The 22,602-nt window shown below is 41.6% G+C and overlaps 2 protein-coding genes across 8 annotated transcripts in view; one reads left to right on the forward strand and one right to left on the reverse strand.

The window, feature by feature from the left end:
* Positions 1 to 22,602, reverse strand: part of LOC115130983 (rho guanine nucleotide exchange factor 9-like) — a 100,568-nt gene that overhangs the window by 4,508 nt on the left and 73,458 nt on the right. For 6 of the 7 annotated variants that reach the window (XM_065019890.1, XM_065019889.1, XM_065019888.1 and 3 more), the window contains one exon: positions 59 to 16,285. In XM_065019890.1, coding sequence (XP_064875962.1) covers positions 16,107 to 16,285 — 179 coding nt within the window. In that variant the 3' untranslated portion in view covers positions 59 to 16,106. Of the gene's footprint in view, positions 1 to 58; positions 16,286 to 22,602 lie in introns of those variants that run through there. The other variant, XM_065019892.1, reaches the window with a different exon arrangement.
* Positions 3,866 to 5,892, forward strand: LOC115130973 (ankyrin repeat and SOCS box protein 12-like). Its single transcript, XM_029662586.2, has 4 exons — positions 3,866 to 3,988; positions 4,285 to 4,467; positions 4,643 to 5,171; positions 5,446 to 5,892. Exons 1-4 carry the CDS (start codon positions 3,866 to 3,868, stop codon positions 5,577 to 5,579), a joined length of 969 nt encoding a protein of 322 aa, XP_029518446.1. The 3' UTR covers positions 5,580 to 5,892.

Below are 22,602 nucleotides of genomic sequence, written 5' to 3' on the forward strand. Positions count from 1 at the left end.
GGTAGACCCACCAGAACTGATAGACAGTTACTATTCCCAGATAAAGTGTCTGTCTCACCCGTCTCATCTCCTCTGTGAAAGTCTTCATCTTCAGGGCAGAAATTAGCTGTATAGGGACAGGCTCTCCTGCAAGGTCTTCACACTCCCTCTGTCTCCTCACAGTCTTTTCCTTCTGCCTCTCACTCGCTGCTGTAGTTTCTGTGTTCTGTTTTCTGTGTATTTGTATGATCATCCTCCTCCACACCTCACTCTGCAACTTCTTCCTCCCCCTCCCTCGGAGAGCTGTTCTCTCCCCCTCTTCCCCCCTCTCTCTCCACCCCCTCTCCCCTGCAGTTTCTGGGTTTAGTTTATTGTTGACCTGTGTTATCATTCTCCTGCAGTAGATCTCCAGTGCCTCGTTCTCCTCCATACCTAGGGCCAAGAAAAAGCTATTTTCACGCCGCCAGAAATGCCACTTCAATGTCTAGGGAACACAACTTCCGCCAACATGGCGACGCATTTGTTTATGATGTTGCCAACGTAACTTCGACTTTCAAAGGTTGAACAAACCGACCTAATATCAAACACTGTGGCCACTATGTGATATTATCTTAGTGATTTTCTGATCAACTGACGGACAACTGAATCACGTAACGAGAGGAGTTGACGAAAGTTGGATTGATGCTACCTAAACTAGCTAGCTTTACCGCTGCCAGCAGACCATAACGTCTAGCCTCAACGAATATAGTAAAGTGCAAACAACTACAACGTACACGTAACATTAAAAACCTAACTTTGTTGGCGCAATTATGTATCCCCAAACTGTGTGATGAATTAGCTAGCTATTATATGAAATGTAAAACGCGTTAGATAGCTAGTTACACACCCAAAACTACAACAGGGCAAATATTTTCTTCTTGCGATCGCAGTGCTGCTAACAATGAGTATTTACCGCCACCTAGCGTACTGGAGGGGGGTAGATGAAGAGGGCCCGAAAAAGAAAAAGTTCATATTTAGAAATACTTTTGGCTAACCTTGTTATCTGCCTGCTTATATATTTTTATGTGACAACATTTTATGTAAATCATGATGCTTTATGATATTATATCATAGTATACTTTATTATCTGCATACATTTTATTGTAGAAATGTATGTTATAGGCAGGCATAATTAAACTACAAAAGCAGGCCTACTTTCAGAAATTGGCTACATTTTCAGTTTAGTTATAAGGACAAAGTAATCTAAGCTATAAGCAAACAATGGTTACATCAAATCATTTCCCTTCCCTGTGTTTTTGAGAGGCGGAAACAGACTTCACTTCCCAAAATGCCTGGAATGTATAGATCATCTTGGAAAGGAATGTAAGATGACCATGACCACCATACTTCTACAAATGCAGAGGTCTTCTTGATCATGGTTCTGCAGGCAGGGCAGGGCAGGGCTGTGTGAACAGCTGATAGTCTACAACAGCCTCTCTGACAGTCAGACAGCTGCGCACAGACTATAAGATGGTTGCCAGTCACAGTGCAAACTAAAGAAATGGAGGTGATGACAGGCCTGTTACATGTAGACACAATACAGCACAAATCATTTATCTTAAAGGATTTCACTACACACTTACACTCTTTAAAAAAAAAAAGAAACCTAAAGGGTTAAAGTTACTTTTGGTGATTATGGCAAGCTAAAATGAAAATGGACTGAAGTAAGCCTATCTGATTTCAGATCACACATCATTGAATGACATGTTTGCTGGTAGAGTAGTCTAGTTGTGTATTTCCACTACTGACCATCAGAACTAGAAGTGCTGCCTTATCATGTAATCTTTACTCAGGACACAGTGAAACACCAGGGAGTACCAAGGCCCCTGCCCACCAACCAAACTCACAGCCTGAGTGTCAGTGTCACTAGTCTATCACCCATCTAATTATAACCCCCCACAGTTCTCCAAGAATGGAAGTTTAGATAGGTCCATCTGTGGGACTAAAAATAGCCCCCAAGCAGCACCCAGCCAGCCAGACCCCCTCTCTGCTCTGCTGTGTTAGACAGCAACACATATGCACACCCGTGTGCCCACACATACATGCACACACACACACACAGCTCTCAGACCCCAGTCCCTGTGTGGATACAGCAACACATTCCTCTTGGAGTCTCCTCTTCCTCCACGTGACCAACGGACCATGGAGTTATAAGAGAGTGGTAAGTGTTTACTACCAACGTCCTGATTAACATTGTTGGCAGAAAAATCCCTGGTTGGTGACCCTGTAGGTGAGGTAAGTGGAAAGCATTGTTAACCACCATTTGCTGTGTGGCTCTGGGTCTTTGGATCATGGTAGTTATAGCAGGAGTTACATGGGGAATGGGATTCTGTCTGGGTTGGAAGTTTTTAACAATCCCCAAATCTGTTGCTTTTTGATCGTATTTTCCATGATCATACTTAGAAATATTTCATTTTCATTTCCCCATTATGCCCTCTCTGCAAAGTTGTGCAAACCCATATGGCGAGGATGTGGAGTTTACTAATTTAACTCTTGCATAGTAATGTCTATTCCAAGAAGTGCTCATCCTACTTGGCTTCCAATAACACTTTTACAGATGTCTGATAGTAAATTAACTGAATTGTATATATTATTCTGTGAACTGGTCTCTATGTAGTGTGTGTGAGAGATGCATGTAACACAAACATTCCCAGCACTTAAGTGGCTTATCTATTTCTGTCTCTATCTGTCCCTGTCTCTATCTATTCCCTGTCTCTATATATTCCCTGTCTATATCTATTCCCTGTCTCTATCTATTCCCTGTCTCTATCTATTCCCTGTCTCTATATATTCCCTGTCTATATCTATTCCCTGTCTCTATATATTCCCTGTCTCTATCTATTCCCTGACTCTATCTATTCCCTGACTCTATCTATTCCCTGTCTCTATCTATTCCCTGTCTCTATCTATTCCCTGTCTCTATTTATTCCCTATCTATATCTATTCCTGTCTCTATCTATTCCCTGTCTCTATGTATTACTTTCTATTATATATTCCCTGTCTCTATCTATTCCCTGTCTCTATCTATTCCCTGTTACTATCTATCCCTGTCTCTATCTATTCCCTGTCTCTATCTATCCCTGTCTCTATCTATTCCCTGTCTCTATCTATCCCTGTCTCTATCTATTCCCTGTCTCTATCTATTCCCTGTCTCTATCTATCCCTGTCTCTATCTATTCCCTGTCTCTATGTATTACTTTCTATTATATATTCCCTGTCTCTATCTATTCCCTGTCTCTATCTATCCCTGTCTATATCTATCCCTGTCTCTATCTATTCCCTGTCTCTATCTATCCCTGTCTCTATCTATTCCTGTCTTTTATCTATTCCCTGTCTCTATTTATTCCCTATCTATATCTATTCCGGTCTCTATCTATTCCTGTCTCTAGCTATTCCTTGTCTCTATCCATTCTGGTCTCTGTCTATTCCTATCTATATCTATCCAGTCTATCTATTCCCTGTCTCAATCTATTCCTGTCTCTATATATTCCCTGTCTCTATTTATTCCCTGTCTCTATCTATTACTGTCCCGAAGCACAGATTAGTCCTGGTTGGTACAAACCCAAACAGTTTAGCTATGCCTGTGTGTTTGTATTCTCCCTGTCTTTGTCTGATGCCGGTGTCTGATTCCAATTTTCTCTCCGAGGATCTATAAAGGTTATTCATTAACTGAATTGTATCCCCCCTTCTCTCTCCTCTCTTCTCAATTCAATTCAATTCAAGGGCTTTATTGGCACGGGAAACATGTGTTAACATTGCCAAAGCAAGTGAGGTAGATAATATATAAAGTGAATATATAAAGTGAAATAGATGGGGGAGTTGTAACTGTTACAGCTATAGTAACAGTATGGTCCTAGACAGTATCAACACAGCCACCAACCCTCTCAAGATGAGTCTAATGGACGTCTCCAAGATCTTCTCTCTGCTTCAGCCCAAGGAAGAGGATGAGGAGGACAATGAGCATGGCCAGGTACAGCCAATGAGCTTGCAGTGCTTTGTAACTTAGCAACCTATCACTGAGACAGCATCAGTAGACTTGCACAGCATCAGAGGGTGTGACTTCCAAGTCTACATGGGTGTGACCTAACCAGGGTCGTATTCATAAGGACATCATTTACAAATGACAAGCTTATTTTATTGAACAAGTTCAGATAGTACCTCCCTGCTTCAGTTTTTGTGTGTTTTGAGTGTAGTGAATACCACCCAGCAGTGCAGCCCAATAACACTGTGTGTATGGTGGAGGTATAATACTGCTCTGTTCCCCAGGCTCTGAACCAGGCAGTGAGCAGTGATGACGTGGTGGTGTTAGCTGAGCTGTTGTCCCAGGAGAGCTACAGAAAGTCTATCAACAGCAGAAGCGGCTGGGGGATCCCTGTTACCCCCCTACGGACTGCCGCAGCACACGGACACCTGAGGTGTCTGGAACTCCTGCTGGAGCACGGAGCGGAGGTGAGATATGGCGATAGAGTACTTTGGACTAGCTTCTCGTACCCAGACGCCTACTCCTGACATGGACTAAAAAATCCTCCACGTTGTGACAGCTGCTGATGTAAAAATGGCTTTAGAAATAAATGTGATTTAACCTATTGATGAATTATTGCTTGGTGATTGATTGGTTTTGCAGGTGGACAGTCTAGATGTGAAGGCCCAGACCCCTCTGTTTACAGCAGTCAGTGGTAAACACCTGGACTGTGTTGTGGTCTTACTGAAGGCTGGAGCCGACCCCAACGGCAGCCCGTACAACAACTGTTCCCCGGTGCTGACCGCCGCCCGCGAGGGAGACGTGGAGGTCCTCAGGGAGCTGCTTCAGTTCGGAGCCGAGGTCGACGTCTGGCCCAAAGTCCCTGAGTGGGCCTCCAACGCCACAGCCTGCAGGGGACCCCTGTACATATCCGCTGTATATGGACACCTGGACTGTTTCAAGCTGCTGCTGCTCCACGGGGCTAATCCTGACTATAACTGTAAGTCAGAGAAGATGCTGGCCAGGATCAAGCAGCCCAAGACGGTGCTGGAGATGTGTCTGAGGTATGGCTGTGGAGTGGAATACATACAGCTGCTCATAGACTTTGGGGCAGACGTGTATCTGCCCACGCTGATTATTGACAAGACCACCAAGCAGAACGAAGCGGTGGCTCTGCTGCTCAAGGAGAGAGGTGAGAACATCACACACACTTGTTTTACTTTTGTATCATATTTGTGAAACAGTTGTTTCATATTTGTTAAAGAGTTATTATACATTCGTTACATTTGTTGCACATAAGTTATACATTTGTTACATATTTGACTGTCACATATTCAGTCTGTTTTGTAACTCTAATTGATTGATGGTTGTTAATGATGAGAACATTGGAGACATTCTCGTATTTCATTTAATTAACTAGAACCTCCCCTGAATTAACTAGAACCTCCCCTGTGTTTTATTTCCAGTTTGTCCCAATACTCTGATGTCACTGACACGGCTTGCGATTCGGAGACACCTCCCCGTGGTTAATAAAATGACATACATAGACCGCTTGGACATTCCCCAGATACTGAGGAACTACCTGAAACATCTCACATGACCTCTATCTCCTGACCTCTGAACTCTGCATGAAGATGATGTCACAAATGGATACGCTATATGGCTGTGTCTCAATAGCCTACAGTGGATTCCTCTGCTTCATCTCCACTGTTCTGAAAACACATGATTTCTGCAAAACTTTCAAAAAAAGTGCAACAATTTCATACCATCCTCTTCTGTCTCTACTGAGTGCATCATGGGCTGCAAAGTCCAGTTTGTTCTGTTTCTATTGTAGGTGTGAATAATAATTATGCCAAGTTTGCCTTTGAATAGCTGTAGAGGTTGAATTAGAATAAACATGTTTATTTAACTTATTCTCTGTGATTGAATTCAGCAAATGTTTGGTAAATGTAATCATTGGAAATTGGTTGAAGAATGCTGAAACCATGGTGAAGACAATGCCCTCTCTTCTTGGACAGTTATATAAGTGCACAGAGCTTCAGGAGAAACCTTTAGTAAGTGTAAAACTACGAGTAACCACTAGGTGTCAGACTACCACTGTAGATGTATTCTCCATCTATGAAATCACTTCTCACCGTTGGCAAGTAATCTTTAGTCGAGCTAAAAACAATGTCATTTGTGGAATCTTGCTGGCATTAGGAGTGTTCTTGCTGATAGCTCAGCGACACAGTATGGTGTAGTGCATCAAACCAGGTTCAAACCCAGTCAGTCACTGGAGCAGCAAACAAACAGGGAAACAAGACATTGCCTTATTTGAACAGAAGGATTAGTACACAGACAGGATATTACATCACATTACAGGATAAGGATATCCTGTCGAACGTCCACATTGACCTTACAACACAGTTTAGTATATAGAGGTTTTAATTTCAACAGAAGTACAGTTATATCAATGTGGTTCAGTTTTTACAGAGAAATACAACGTAATAATTCCCAGTGCTCTTTGATTACATCAAAACATATACATAGACTTCTCCACGATCCCCATTCACAGTTTCAGGATTTGAATAGGCATTACTTAGTTTCAGGGTTGTTTTTTTCCATTTCTACAACAAATCAAAACAAACCTAATCGAAGGCCAGAGAGAAAATATATGTTCCTGCTATTTGTACTGTACAAACATGGTGATGACATCTCAGAATGACAGATAAAATAGAAGTCATACCAGAGTCCAACCCCCCCCCCCCCCCCCCATTCTAGATGGCAATGTGAATGTACAGTGAATAGCCTAGTAGCTCCAACTAAACTTGTTACTTGTCTTGTTACCTGTTTCAGTGTCCATACATTAGTACCCTGATTGTTCTGAAACCACATACTACTGTATAACCAACTAGAGAAAAGCAACACGGATTTGTAATGATGACTGTGTGTACGTCCCAAATGGTACCCTATTCCCTGTTTAGTGCACTACATTTGACGAGGGCCCATGGGGACTATATAGGGAATAGGATGCCATTTGGGATGAACCCAGTGCATCATATGTATCATGGCTGCTACAGATTCCTCCTTCCTTCCAGCCCTAAATATAGACTCACCCGGCCAACAACAGACACCCGGCCAACAACAGAATCAAGGGCTTATTCTGTCAATGACTAAAACAACAACATTAATATCAACATAATACACCATATTACATTTCATAAATATTTGTGATAATATTGTAAGGAAAATAAATAGTGTGTCTCCAAAATGCACCTCAAAGAATCCATAACTGTGTTGAGTAGAGCTGCTGCCATGAATAGACGGCGTACATGAATGTATTCTGGACCATGGTTACATATAGCTCCTCCTACCAGGTTTCTGATTGGTTCAGCATAAATACATGCGAACACCATGAACAGTAGCTAAATCTCCTATGTGGTGTGCCGATGCCATAGAAAATGACCCATTTACCTTGAATCTGTTCTGTAGGAGTGGTAGGATATTCTATCAATAGTCAGTGTGTGGCAGAGAACTAACTGATCAAATGAACACATGATTTATCAAAGTATAAACTAGAGTCCAGTGTTATGTTAATGTCTTAACCACCAATCAATTAATTATTGATTGATAGCAAACCACAATCAAGTGTTATAATAATATTACTAAGGCATGTCTGTGGATTCATATTCTACTGTTGTCTGCATATAATCCCTTGAGAGAGGGAAACAGAATATTATGGCCTAGAGAAATCATCATATCATTACATGGAATGAAACAGTGGAAGGTTGGAAAATAATGGCAAACATGTTGGTTGTTAAAAGAGAAAACGAAATCTTCAAAGAGTTAATCTCATGTGTCATGCAGAACTCTGGATGCCATAAAACACCATGATATGATGATAATGATCTACCTGGTACTGAGGCTAGAACTGGGTCTCTGGTACTGAGGATAGAACTGTGTCTCTGGTACTGAGGATAGAACTGGGTCTCTGGAACTGAGGCTAGAACTGGGTCTCTGGTACTGAGGATAGAACTGGGTCTCTGGTACTGAGGATAGAACTGGGTCTCTGGTACTGAGACTAGAACTGGGTCTCTGGTACTGAGGATAGAACTGTGTCTCTGGTACTGAGGATAGAACTGGGTCTCTGGTACTGAGACTAGAACTGGGTCTCTGGTACTGAGGATAGAACTGTGTCTCTGGTACTGAGACTAGAACTGTGTCTCTGGTACTGAGGATAGAACTGTGTCTCTGGTACTGAGACTAGAACTGGGTCTCTGGTACTGAGGATAGAACTGTGTCTCTGGTACTGAGGATAGAACTGGGTCTCTGGTACTGAGGATAGAACTGGGTCTCTGGTACTGAGGATAGAACTGGGTCTCTGGTACCGAGGCTAGAATTGTGTCTCTGGTACTGAGGATAGAACTGGGTCTCTGGAACTGAGGCTAGAACTGGGTCTCTGGTACTGAGGCTAGAACTGGGTCTCTGGTACTGAGGATAGAACTGGGTCTCTGGTACTGAGGCTAGAACTGTGTCTCTGGTACTGAGGATAGAACTGGGTCTCTGGTACTGAGGATAGAACTGGGTCTCTGGTACTGAGGATAGAACTGGGTCTCTGGTACTGAGGATAGAACTGGGTCTCTGTTACTGAGGATAGAACTGGGTCTCTGGTACTGAGGATAGAACTGGGTCTCTGGTACTGAGATTAGAACTGGGTCTCTGGTACTGAGGATAGAACTGGGTCTCTGGTACTGAGGATAGAACTGTGTCTCTGGTACTGAGGATAGAACTGTGTCTCTGGTACTGAGGATAGAACTGGGTCTCTGGTACTGAGGATAGAACTGGGTCTCTGGTACTGAGGCTAGAACTGTGTCTCTGGTACTGAGGATAGAACTGGGTCTCTGGTACTGAGGCTAGAACTGGGTCTCTGGTACTGAGGCTAGAACTGGGTCTCTGGTACTGAGGATAGAACTGTGTCTCTGGTACTGAGGATAGAACTGGGTCTCTGGTACTGAGGCTAGAACTGGGTCTCTGGTACTGAGGCTAGAACTGGGTCTCTGGTACTGAGGCTAGAACTGGGTCTCTGGTACTGAGGATAGAACTGTGTCTCTGGTACTGAGGATAGAACTGGGCCTCAAATGGCACCTTCTTCCCTTTACAGTGACCTACTTTTGAACAGGAGCCTTGGAGCTCTGGTCCAAAGTAGTGCAGTATATTGGGGATTATGTTGTCATTTGAGATTCAAACTAGAACTGAAGCAACACTGTTGGCAGTCTCCAACGGAAATACTAATATTGTAATATAATATATGATCTGTTGTTTATACAGTATGGACATGTAGCTAGCTGCTAGTCACAGGTAGTATGACTGTTCTGTCTGTTTCCTCACCATTTTATGTCAGTTAGCTTCTCTAAAATGTGGAAGTTGAACTGGAAAATTAAAAAGTAATTTAAATAAACCAAATACTGACTAACTATATAATAATCTCCCACCATTCAGTCAAACCCCCTACGTCTTTCATTAATACACTGAGGAGATCAATAGGAAAATGTATTCAAATCTAAATGAACTGATTTAATCTACATTTAATTTAACCTCTACGGGATCGATTGAGCTAACGCAGGGTAATGTGATTAGCATGAGGTTGTAAGTAACAAGAACATTTCCCAGGACATAGACATATCTGATATGGGCAGAAAGTTTACATTCTTGTTAATCTTACTTCACTGTCTAATTTACAGTAGCTATTACAGTGAAAGAATACCTTGCTATTCTTTGAGGAGAGTGGACAGTTATGAACTTGAAAATGTATCAATAAACGAATTAGGCACATTTGGGCAGACTCAATACAACATTTTGAACAGAAATGCAATGGTTCATTGGTTCAATCTAAAACTTTGCACATACACTGCTGCCATCTAGTGGCCAAAATCAAAATCATACCAAACCTGGAATAATACATTATGGCCTTTCTCTTGCATTTCAAATATGATGATAATTCTTTGAATTATCTTTTACCACATACAATGTGTTATATTCTCCTACATTCATTTCACATTTACACAAACTTCAAAGTGTTTCCTTTCAAATGGTATCAAGAATATGCATATCCTTGCTTCAGGTCCTGTGCTACAGGCAGTTAGATTTGGGTATGTAATTTTAGGCGAAAATGTAGGTTTTAGATAGTCTTAGGATTCGTCAGGCAAAAAGAGTGAAATGTCCCTGATATTCAACAGATGCTCTGGTACTACAATAATAATTTTGGGGTTTGTTAGGGGGTAAATGCACCAGTCAAGCACAACAACCTCCGCTCACATGGAAACAGCCTGACCTATCCTGGAATACACACTGCATATGTGAGCAGAGGTTGTTGTGCTTGACTGGTGTATTTAGAGATATTTAGAAGGATATTCTGAGTGATATTTAGAGTGATATTCAGTTTGGCTCCCAGGCTCCTCCTTCATGTTTCTGTCTGTCTGGTTTCTCTAACACTGGGAATCCCCACTCGCAGGCACAGAGCATCCCAAATGGCACCCTATTCCTTATATAGTGCACTGCTTTTGGCCAGAGACCTATAGGGAATTGGTTTCCCATTTGGGACGGCCCAGAAAGATGAGAAGTCCTACACTGGAGTGGGAAAGAGAATACATGCCTGAATCATCGTTGCTGCATGAATATATCCAGTAATCACTAGTGGGACGCTGGAAGGCACTGTTAGGGTATCTCTGTTAGATAGCATCTCTGTTACGGCATCTCTGTTAGATAGCATCTCTGTTAGATAGCATCTCTGTTTGGGTATCTCTGTTAGATAGCATCTCTGTTAGATAGCATCTCTGTTTGGGTATCTCTGTTAGATAGCATCTCTGTTAGGGTATCTCTGTTAGATAGCATCTCTGTTAGATAGCATCTCTGTTAGGGTATCTCTGTTAGATAGCATCTCTGTTTGGGTATCTCTGTTAGATAGCATCTATGTTAGGGTATCTCTGTTAGATAGCATCTCTGTTTGGGTATCTCTGTTAGATAGCATCTCTGTTACGGCATCTCTGTTAGATAGCATCTCTGTTAGGGTATCTCTGTTAGATAGCATCTCTGTTAGATAGCATCTCTGTTTGGGTATCTCTGTTAGATAGCCTCTCTGTTAGGGTATCTCTGTTAGATAGCATCTCTGTTAGATAGCATCTCTGTTAGGGCATCACTGTCAGGGCATTTCTGTTAGATAGCATCTCTGTTAGGGCATTTCTGTTAGATAGCATCTCTGTTAGATAGCATCTCTGTTAGGGCATCACTGACAGGGCATCTCTGTTAGATAGCATCTCTGTTAGGGCATTTCCGTTAGATAGCATCTCTGTTAGGGCATTTCTGTTAGATAGCATCTCTGTTAGATAGCATCTCTGTTAGATAGCATCTCTGTTAGGGCACAGTTAGTGTGTGTCCCAAATGGCACCCTATTCCCTAATTTTGACCATGGACACTGGTCAAAAGTATTGCACTGTATATGGTATAGGGTGCCATTTGGGATGCATATTTGTTAGGGCACAGTTAGATCAGAGATAGCCTCCTGCAGGCTTTTGTTCCAGCCCTGCTCTAACACACCTGATTCAAGATAATCACGGTCTTGGGGACCAGCTGGTTAGTAGAGTCTGGTGTGTAGGTGCAGGGTTGGAATAAAATCAAACGGGAGGGTATCTCTCCAGGAGGAGGGTATCTCTCCAGGAGGAAAGTATCTCTCCAGGAGGAGGGTATCTCTCCAGGAGGAGGGTAACTTTCCAGGAGGAAAGTATCTCTCCAGGTGGAGGGTATCTCTCCAGGAGGAGGGTATCTTTCCAGGAGGAGGGTATCTCTCCAGGTGGAGGGTATCTCTCCAGGTGGAAGGTATCTCTCCAGGAGGAGGGTATCTCTCCAGGTGGAGGGTATCTTTCCAGGAGGAGGGTATCTCTCCAGGTGGAGGGTATCTTTCCAGGAGGAGGGTTGGCCACCCTGATCTAAAGCAATCATTCTAGGAACACTTTCTAGAGATACCAGGAATCAAATCATCCTTTTACCACTTTTGTTTTACTGAAATGAAAAAACATAAATTACACACCATACAAATAAAATCAAAATGATTTCTTCTTCAATAATTAATTTATATAGGGCCTATGAGAAGGCAAACAAATGACATAAAACTATATAATAATTGTTTTATATCACATTGTCGTGAATATTGTAGATACAATGATATATCACATTGCACAAGTTGGCATACTGTATTTGATTTCCATCAACTGGTATCATCTGATAAAAAATCTGTTTCTGAATGTGTGTCTAAGTATGAACATCGCTTCCATTAATATGACAGAGTTGATCATTAATATGACAGATTGATGAACTTAAATTCAAACGTTGAAACAGGAAAACAAAGACCTATAAACAGAGACATCCAGTGGATATTTCTCTCTAGTTTACAACATTCTCACCCTTAAAAAACATTGACCTTTTAGGAGATGCTCTTCTACAGAGCAACTTTCAGTCGTGAGTGGATACATTTTCATACCGGTCCACCAAGGGAATCAAACCCACAACCCTGGCATTACATGCACCATGCTCTACCAACTGAGCCACATCAGAACTTGAAATGAAACCTGACACCAGTTGATATCAGTGGAGGCTGTTGAGGGGAGGACGGCTCATAATAATGTCTGGAACGGCGTCAATGGAATGGTATCAAACACATGGAAACCACGTCTTTGATGTGTTTGATACCATTCCATTGATGCTGTTCCAGACATTATTATGAGCCGTCCTCCCCTCAGCAGCCTCCACTGGTTGACACCATCTCTAATAGTGTAGTATTCTTACTAATGTCTAAAACAAGGGAACACACACACCTGTATGGTTGGCTCTGCTTCCTCAACATATGCAGATTTTTTTTTTTTAAACGAGAAAAAACCTATTTGCTTCATTGTGAATGTTAATTATTCGACAGCTGAACAAAATGAAAAAAATAAAATTATCTGTCATATAATTTTGTCATTTTGTCATTTCTGTCATGGAATTAGATGATATGTTTTAGTCCGATCAGACAGACAGGCATTCTACCTGTCTACAGCTCAGTACTCAGATATTTTACCTGTCTACAGCTCAGTACTCAGACAGACAGACATTCTACCTGTCTGCAGCTCAGTACTCAGACAGACAGACATTCTACCTGTCTACAGCTCAGTACTCAGACAGACAGACATTATACCTGTCTACAGCTCAGTACTCAGACAGACAGACATTATACCTGTCTACAGCTCAGTACTCAGGCAGACAGACATTATACCTGTCTACAGCTCAGTACTCAGACAGACGGACATTCTACCTGTCTACAGCTCAGTACTCAGACAGACAGACATTCTACCTGTCTACAGCTCAGTACTCAGACAGACAGACATTATACCTGTCTACAGCTCAGTACTCAGACAGACAGACATTCTACCTGTCTACAGCTCAGTACTCAGGCAGACAGACATTATACCTGTCTACAGCTCAGTACTCAGACAGACAGACATTCTACCTGTCTACAGCTCAGTACTCAGACAGACAGACATTCTACCTGTCTACAGCTCAGTACTCAGGCAGACAGACATTATACCTGTCTACAGCTCAGTACTCAGACAGACAGACATTCTACCTGTCTACAGCTCAGTACTCAGACAGACAGACATTCTACCTGTCTACAGCTCAGTACTCAGACAGACAGACATTCTACCTGTCTACAGCTCAGTACTCAGACAGACAGACATTCTACCTGTCTACAGCTCAGTACTCAGACAGACAGACATTCTACCTGTCTACAGCTCAGTACTCAGACAGACAGACATTCTACCTGTCTATAGCTCAGTACTCAGACAGACAGACATTCTACCTGTCTACAGCTCAGTACTCAGACAGACAGGTGAGACAGACAGACATTCTACTGGTCTACATCTTAGTACTCAGACAGACAGGAACATGAAACCCTTTGTGACCCAACAGCCAGCCTCTGTGGATGGACGCAATGATTATACCCTGTCAACAGTGTTTGGTGCGTAGTAGATAATGTAAATGTTGTATTGATGTTACGGCTATTGATTATTTCCCTGACGTGCCGTAATATCATGGATAATGGCAGACATCAAATTAGATGTCTAACCTCATTAAACAAAAACATAGTCAGATAGAAGGGAGGGAACAGAAAGAGAGAGACAACTAAGATAGAGGGAAAAGAGAGACAGAGAGAGGGGAAAGAGTGAGATAAGACAGATATAGAGGGGAATGGAGATTGAGAAGAGAGAAAGAGAGAGGGAGGGAGGGAGAGAGAGAGATGGGGAGAGAGAGGAGACAGATGGTAAAGAGAGAGAAAGAAAGGGAATAAAGAAAAACAGAAAGCAGAGAGAAATAGACAGAGTGAATAGAGAGTGAGAGAGAGTGAGAATGAGAGAGATAGACATAGGGTAAAGAGGAGAGAGAGAGAGAGAGAGAGAGAGAGAGAGAGAGAGACAGAGGGTAGAGAGAAGAGAGAGAGAGATAGAGAGGGTAAAGAGAAGAGAGAGAGAGAGAGAGAGATAGACAGAGGGTAAAGAGAAGAGAGAGAGAGATAGATAGACAGAGGGTAAAGAGAAGAGAGAGAGATAGACAGAGGGTAAAGAGAAGAGAGAGAGAGAGAGACAGAGGGTAAAGAGAGAGAGAGAGAGAGAGAGATAGACAGAGGGTAAAGAGAAGAGAGAGAGAGATAGACAGAGGGTAAAGAGAAGAGAGCGAGAGATAGATAGACAGAGGGTAAAGAGAAGAGAGAGAGATAGACAGAGGGTAAAGAGAAGAGAGAGAGAGAGAGACAGAGGGTAAAGAGAGAGAGAGAGAGAGAGAGATAGACAGAGGGTAAAGAGGAGAGAGAGAGAGATAGACAGAGGGTAAAGAGAGAGAGAGATAGACAGAGGGTAAAGAGAGAGAGAGAGAGATAGACAGAGGGTAAAGAGAGAGAGAGAGAGAGATAGACAGAGGGCAAGGAGAAGAGGGAGAGAGAGAGATAGATAGACAGAGGGTAAAGAGAAGAGGGAGAGAGAGAGAGATAGATAGACAGAGGGTAAAGAGAAGAGAGAGAGAGAGAGACATAGGGTAAAGAGAAGAGGGAGAAAGAGAGAGATAGACAGAGGGCAAAGAGAAGAGGGAGAGAGAGAGAGATAGATAGACAGAGGGTACAGAGAGAGAGAGAGAGAGAGAGAGAGAGAGAGAGAGAGAGAGATAGACAGAGGGCAAAGAGAAGAGGGAGAGAGAGAGAGATAGATAGACAGAGGGTAAAGAGAGAGAGAGAGAGAGAGAGAGAGAGATATACATAGGGTAAAGAGAAGAGGGAGAGAGAGAGAGAGATAGATAGACAGAGGGTAAAGAGAAGAGAGAGAGAGAGAGATAGACGAGAGAGAGAATGAGAGAGAGAGATATGGTCTGACCAGTCTTTAATGGGACAGTCGTCAGTGATGCTGACGACAGAACTTATGAGAAACATTAGAACCGGCCAATAGCTCTCCTGTCAGTCAAAGTGGCACCCCACCTACCAAACAATATAGGGAATAGGATGCCATTTCAGCCTCATCGTTGCAGTGCACACTCATAACAACATAATCCTCACAGACACACACATCAACACAACGCCTGTCATCTACACAATCATACTGTACTGTAGGTAGGTGGACTCACTAGTTCTGGTAAAGAAACATTAAATATGCTTACTTCAAATATGGAAAAGAGGCAGAGCCTGAAAAGAACCAAATAAAAGCGATCTCCATGAATCCAGGACATTCAGATGGCGATGGTGGGGTTGAGGGATGTTGTAGTAGATTCCTGTACAGTACAGTTCAGTATGGAACAGGAGTGTCTACTGAAGGAGAGAAGCATTGGAACTCAGAACCAAGAACAGTTAGAATGAAGTGAAGAAGTTAGAATCCATAGTTCTCCAGTCTCCTGGGTGACAACTCACAAACTCAGTCTCCACAATGAAACTCACAAATAAACATCATTGGTCCTTCTTCCAGTAGTTATTTTTTTGTCTTCAATTATTTTTCACAGGACAACGATGTAATCTTCCAAATATTTTAGTTTGAGTGTTTCTCAGAAAAAAATAGATGGTCCTTGGAAAGAGTCTGTTTCTCTATTTCTTAAAAGGTGTTAATCTAGTAAAATTGTTGTGCCAGAAAGGAGCCTGGCCTCGTTTGGATTGACTCAATTCAAAAACCTCTGCATGTGCCAAGTCCTTTGCTAGGTCATACTGTCCCAGGGGTAGGGGATCCTGGGGAGGGGGGTAGGAGGGGGGCACGCACCTGTTCACACCTTGAAGGCAGGTGCAGAGTAGGGGCGGGAAGGAGGAAGAAGAGCAGGGGGCAGGAAGAAGGGAGCAGAGTAGGGGGCAGGAAGGAGGGAACAGAGTAGGGGGTAGGAAGGAGGAAGCAGAGTACGGGGCAGGATGGAGGGAACAGAGTAGGGGGCAGGAAGAAGGGAACAGAGTAGGGGATAGGAAGGAGGAAGCAGAGTAGGGGGCAGGAAGGAGGGAACAGAGTAGGGGGCAGGAAGGAGGGGACAGAGTAGGGGGCAGGAAGAAGGGAACAGAGTAGGGGGCAGGAAGGAGGGAACAGAGTAGGGGAAGAGGCAAAGAGTAGAATCAAGGGGGTGGAGAAGTGGATAACCAGAGAAACATGGTCAGTATTGGATCAGAAACAGAACATTGTACACAACATCTAGTCATGCTTTCACAACAAACAAGCAACTACAACTATGCACTACATTGTTCAGCTCTGTGTTACTATTGTAGCATGTAATATTATGATCATATGATGATGCTTGAGGATGGAAAATACACATCTCTGCTCTAGTAATGACACAAGGGAGAACTAGAGATGCTATTCAAACAATCCTTGAATCAGGCAAACACGAGGACCCGGGGAAATAACATTCTTCCAGCACATATATGAAATCAGGCGTTTCCATTGACGAAGGACAGTGTTATTCCGTCTTTGCTGATGACATGTTTGATTGAATAGCACCCTAAGACTACGCAAAGTAAGAGCAATCAAAATAGATTCATAAGAATAGAAAGCTGCTGGACTACGATCTATGAGCATTACAACAACTACTCCACAGCCAATATAAAACTGTGAATAATCAATATTTGATGATGGAAAGTTTTAAAGTTGCCATGGCATCTTGAAAAACACAGTGTCCTTCTTCGTATTTTTTAACTGATTATAGACACGGTTTCTCTATGGAGATCTTGGAGAGCCTTGAGAGTAAAATAGAACATACTAGATCAACATGCTCTAATGCCATTGGTAATTATAGTAGTCATAGATTTCTTATCAGTTGCCATGGCATCTTGTTGCATTATCTCTACAGTAAACAAAACTCTAATGAATGATATACCTTTATCATTTTCAAACCATGTCCATAAAACAAGGCCCTCTTTCTCAAGATGATATCTAACAATGAATCTGAAAATTCAAGAGCAGTACTTCACCTTGTGCCAACCGTGTAATACACACACAGTTACTGTCAAACCACAATGTAATTACACACACAGTTACTGTCAAACCACGATGTAATACACACACAGTTACTGTCAAACCACGATGTAATTACAGACACAGTTACTGTCAAACCACGATGTAATACACACACAGTTACTGTCAAACCACGATGTAATACACACACAGTTACTGTCAAACCACGATGTAATACACACACAGTTACTGTCAAACCATGATGTAATACACACACAGTTACTGTCAAACCACGATGTAATACACACACAGTTACTGTCAAACCACAATGTAATACACACACAGTTACTGTCAAACCACGATGTAATACACACACAGTTACTGTCAAACCACGATGTAATACACACACAGTTACTGTCAAACCACGATGTAATACACACACAGTTACTGTCAAACCACGATGTAATACACACACAGTTACTGTCAAACCACAAAGTAACACAAACACAGGACAGTACAGTACTGTGACACACCAAACCAAACACAGAACAACACAGTTCTGACACACATCTAGGGCTCTATTTTAACAAGCCTAACCCAGTGGTATTCTCAGAGATGGCAGTAGCGCTATAGGTCAAAATATTTGTACTATTTTCACAGCCAGAATTATGAGTGCAGTAGCTGGCGGTGGTGTGAAAGGGCGGGGTTTTGACGAATAAACAACCTGTAGGTGTGACTAGGGCCTGGCCACTCACTGGCCAATCCATGTGTTCCATGGCTTAGTCTACTGCATGCATTTGTTTCGAGTTCTGGAAGTTATTGACGGTCTTTAAGTTCGGCTGGGGACATGGCATATTTTCCTCCTGGTCCATAATATATTGATACTACTACAGTTTACAGTATATTGATACAACGTTTATAGTATATTGATACCACTACAGCTTATAGTATATTGATACCACTACAGTTGATAGTATTTTGATACTAAAGTTTATAGTATATAGATACTAAAGTTGATAGAATATTGATAAAACAGTTGATAGTATATTCATACAACAGTTCATAGTATATTGAGACTACTACAGTTTATAGTATATTGATACTGCAGTTTATAGTATATTGATACTACCGCAGTTTATAGTATATTGATACTACAGTTTATAGTACATTGATACTACAGTTTATAGTTTATTGATACTGAAACAGTTTATAATATCTTTACACTAAAGTTGATAGTATATTGATACGACTACATTTTAAAGTATATTGATTCTACAGTTCATAGTATATTGATACCACAGTTTATAGTACATTGATACTACAGTTGATAGTATATTGACATTACTACAGTTTATAGTATATTGATACTTCAGTTTATAGTATATTGATACTACTACAGTTTATAGCATATTGATACTACAGTCTATAGTATATTGATACTACAGTTTATAGTATATTGATACTACTGCAGTTTATAGTATATTGATACTACCGCAGTTTACAGTATATAGATACTAAAGTTGATAGAATATTGATAAAACAGTTGATAGTATATTCATACAACAGTTTATAGTATATTGAGACTACTACAGTTTATAGTATATTGATACTGCAGTTTATAGTATATTGATACTACAGCAGTTTATAGTATATTGATACTACAGCAGTTTATAGTATATTGATACTACAGTTTATAGTATATTGATACTACAGTTTATAGTTTATTGATACTGAAACAGTTTATAATATCTTTACAATAAAGTTGATAGTATATTGATACGACTACATTTTAAAGTATATTGATTCTACAGTTCATAGTATATTGATACCACAGTATCAATATACTAGATATAGCCTAGGACTACCGCCGATGCTGCATTATAGGACTGAACATTTGAAATAAGTTTGGAGGCGAGCGTCTTTGGTCACCTGAGGAGATGGGCTCTTTGGAGATGGGGAATGGATACCTGAACAAGTGAAAGGTAGCAAGCAGGTAGGCATGTGTGTGTCTGTTTTTGGATGTGCAGTATATTTTCAATTCAAGGTACTCTGACGGATAGAACATTTAAACACCCTTTATGGATCGGCTGTGTTGCAAGGCCAGGATAGAGAAGACAAGACGTATTGCTGTAGAACCAGCCTCAGTATCCTAGGCCCAGGGTAAGGGTAGCACTATGTAGGGCCTGATATGAAATGGAAAACAAGAATAAATAAAAAAAACAGCAACAATATTTATAAATAGGGTGGGGTCAGAAGCATGATGTCGTAAAGCGCATCTCTCGTTCCATGGCACAGTGTGCACAGGTAGGTCTAAATGTCTTTACACATAACACTGGCACATCTATACAAAATACTAGGATACTGTCGATTGTATCGTTGCCTATGTGCGAGGCAGAGCCTCAAAACAATCTGCCGTTGATAAAGCATTTATAGGAGGACTGAATAGTTTGGAGGAACGTGTCTTTGGTTATCAAACGAGGGGCTCTCTTTGAGAATGGGGATGGATAACCTACTGAACAAGCTGAATGAAATATGCAGGTATGTCAATTGAAAAAGCATGAGGGCAAAAATCTCCAAAATATTTCACGTCACTCTCAGTAGACCATTTAAAAGCCCTGTATCCAGAGGCTACTTGGCTAATGGCCAGGATAAATGCAATGCTTATAAACCAGGCTTAATTAAGGGGAGGGGAGGCTACACTTGATTTTTTATCAAATGAAATAAAATGGGGAGGGGACCAAATGTTTTTTATGCTTCTAAATACGGTACAAATGGCACATCTCTCTTCCAAAGACAATTTCATTCCAATAGAGCCCCTAGACTGAGGAATGGGCCTTCTTAACAGAAACAACATTCACAGAGAGACCACACACATCTGTTGATGAGTCTAACGGTACAAAACACACATCTGTTGATGAGTCTAACGGTACAAAACACACATCACATCAACAACGGAAAACAACACATCTGTTATGATGAGTCTAACGGTACAAAACACACATCACACCAACAACGGAAAACAACACACATCCAACTGGCATTCTTTACACCTTCTGCATTTTCACTTCATGAAAACTATGATTTAATATTCACCATGCATAAAACCCTCTGTCTTTTCATAGGTGTTTAGCAGTCTTTTGATTCACAAGTCTCTGCTGGAAAACTATGTGTGACTCGATTTGAGGCTTTTTGAACGGTTGTAAATCGATTTGTAAACAGAAAGCCGAAGATCAGGTCACAACATGGTGAGAGGCATAGGTAAAAGAGTGATGTGTGGTGTGTATTTACGGTAAAAGAGTGATGTGCGGTGTGTATTTACAGTAAAAGAGTGATGTGCGGTGTGTATTTACGGTAAAAGAGTGATGTGCGGTGTGTATTTACGGTAAAAGAGTGATGTGCGGTGTGTATTTACGGTAAAAGAGTGATGTGCGGTGTGTATTTACGGTAAAAGAGTGATGTGCGGTGTGTATTTACGGTAAAAGAGTGATGTGCGGTGTGTATTTATGGTAAAAGAGTGATGTGCGGTGTGTATTTACGGTAAAAGAGAGATGTGCGGTGTGTATTTACAGTAAAAGTGATGTGCGGTGTGTATTTACGGTAAAAGAGTGATGTGCGGTGTGTATTTACGGTAAAAGAGTGATGTGCGGTGTGTATTTACGGTAAAAGAGTGATGTGCGGTGTGTATTTACGGTAAAAGAGTGATGTGCGGTGTGTATTTACGGTAAAAGAGAGATGTGCGGTGTGTATTTACAGTAAAAGAGTGATGTGCGGTGTGTATTTACGGTAAAAGAGTGATGTGCGGTGTGTATTTACGGTAAAAGAGTGATGTGCGGTGTGTATTTACGGTAAAAGAGTGATGTGCGGTGTGTATTTACGGTAAAAGAGTGATGTGCGGTGTGTATTTACGGTAAAAGAGTGATGTGTGGTGTGTATTTACGGTAAAAGAGTGATGTGCGGTGTGTATTTACGGTAAAAGAGTGATGTGCGGTGTGTATTTACGGTAAAAGAGTGATGTGCGGTGTGTATTTACAGTAAAGAGTGATGTGCGGTGTGTATTTACAGTAAAAGAGTGATGTGCGGTGTGTATTTACGGTAAAAGAGTGATGTGCGGTGTGTATTTACGGTAAAATAGTGATGTGCGGTGTGTATTTACGGTAAAAGAGTGATGTGCGGTGTGTATTTACGGTAAAAGAGTGATGTGCGGTGTGTATTTACGGTAAAAGAGTGATGTGCGGTGTGTATTTACGGTAAAAGAGTGATGTGCGGTGTGTATTTACGGTAAAAGAGTGATGTGCGGTGTGTATTTACGGTAAAAGAGTGATGTGCGGTGTGTATTTACGGTAAAAGAGTGATGTGCGGTGTGTATTTACAGTAAAAGAGTGATGTGCGGTGTGTATTTACGGTAAAAGAGAGATGTGCGGTGTGTATTTACGGTAAAAGAGTGATGTGCGGTGTGTATTTACGGTAAAAGAGTGATGTGCGGTGTGTATTTACAGTAAAAGAGTGATGTGCGGTGTGTATTTACGGTAAAAGAGTGATGTGCGGTGTGTATTTACGGTAAAAGAGTGATGTGCGGTGTGTATTTACGGTAAAAGAGTGATGTGCGGTGTGTATTTACGGTAAAAGAGTGATGTGCGGTGTGTATTTACGGTAAAAGAGTGATGTGCGGTGTGTATTTACGGTAAAAGAGTGATGTGCGGTGTGTATTTACGGTAAAATAGTGATGTGCGGTGTGTATTTACGGTAAAAGAGTGATGTGTGGTGTGTATTTACGGTAAAAGAGTGATGTGCGGTGTGTATTTACGGTAAAAGAGTGATGTGCGGTGTGTATTTACGGTAAAAGAGTGATGTGCGGTGTGTATTTACGGTAAAAGAGTGATGACCAGAACGCCTTGGAGGCGTTTCGTCTTCAACGCCTCCAAGGCTTTCTGGTCTTCTTTCTGCTTCTGTTTGAAGGCCATTTCATCATCATCCATCTCCTTAGTCGCTTTGTTGGCAGCTTTTAAGGGCTTCTTCTTACCACCGGTGTGTATTTACGGTAAAAGAGTGATGTGCGGTGTGTATTTACGGTAAAAGAGTGATGTGTGGTGTGTATTTACGGTAAAAGAGTGATGTGCGGTGTGTATTTACGGTAAAAGAGTGATGTGCGGTGTG

The sequence above is a fragment of the Oncorhynchus nerka genome, linkage group LG6 (assembly GCF_034236695.1).
Source record: "Oncorhynchus nerka isolate Pitt River linkage group LG6, Oner_Uvic_2.0, whole genome shotgun sequence".
In the NCBI taxonomy this organism is placed as follows: Eukaryota; Metazoa; Chordata; class Actinopteri; order Salmoniformes; family Salmonidae; genus Oncorhynchus; species Oncorhynchus nerka.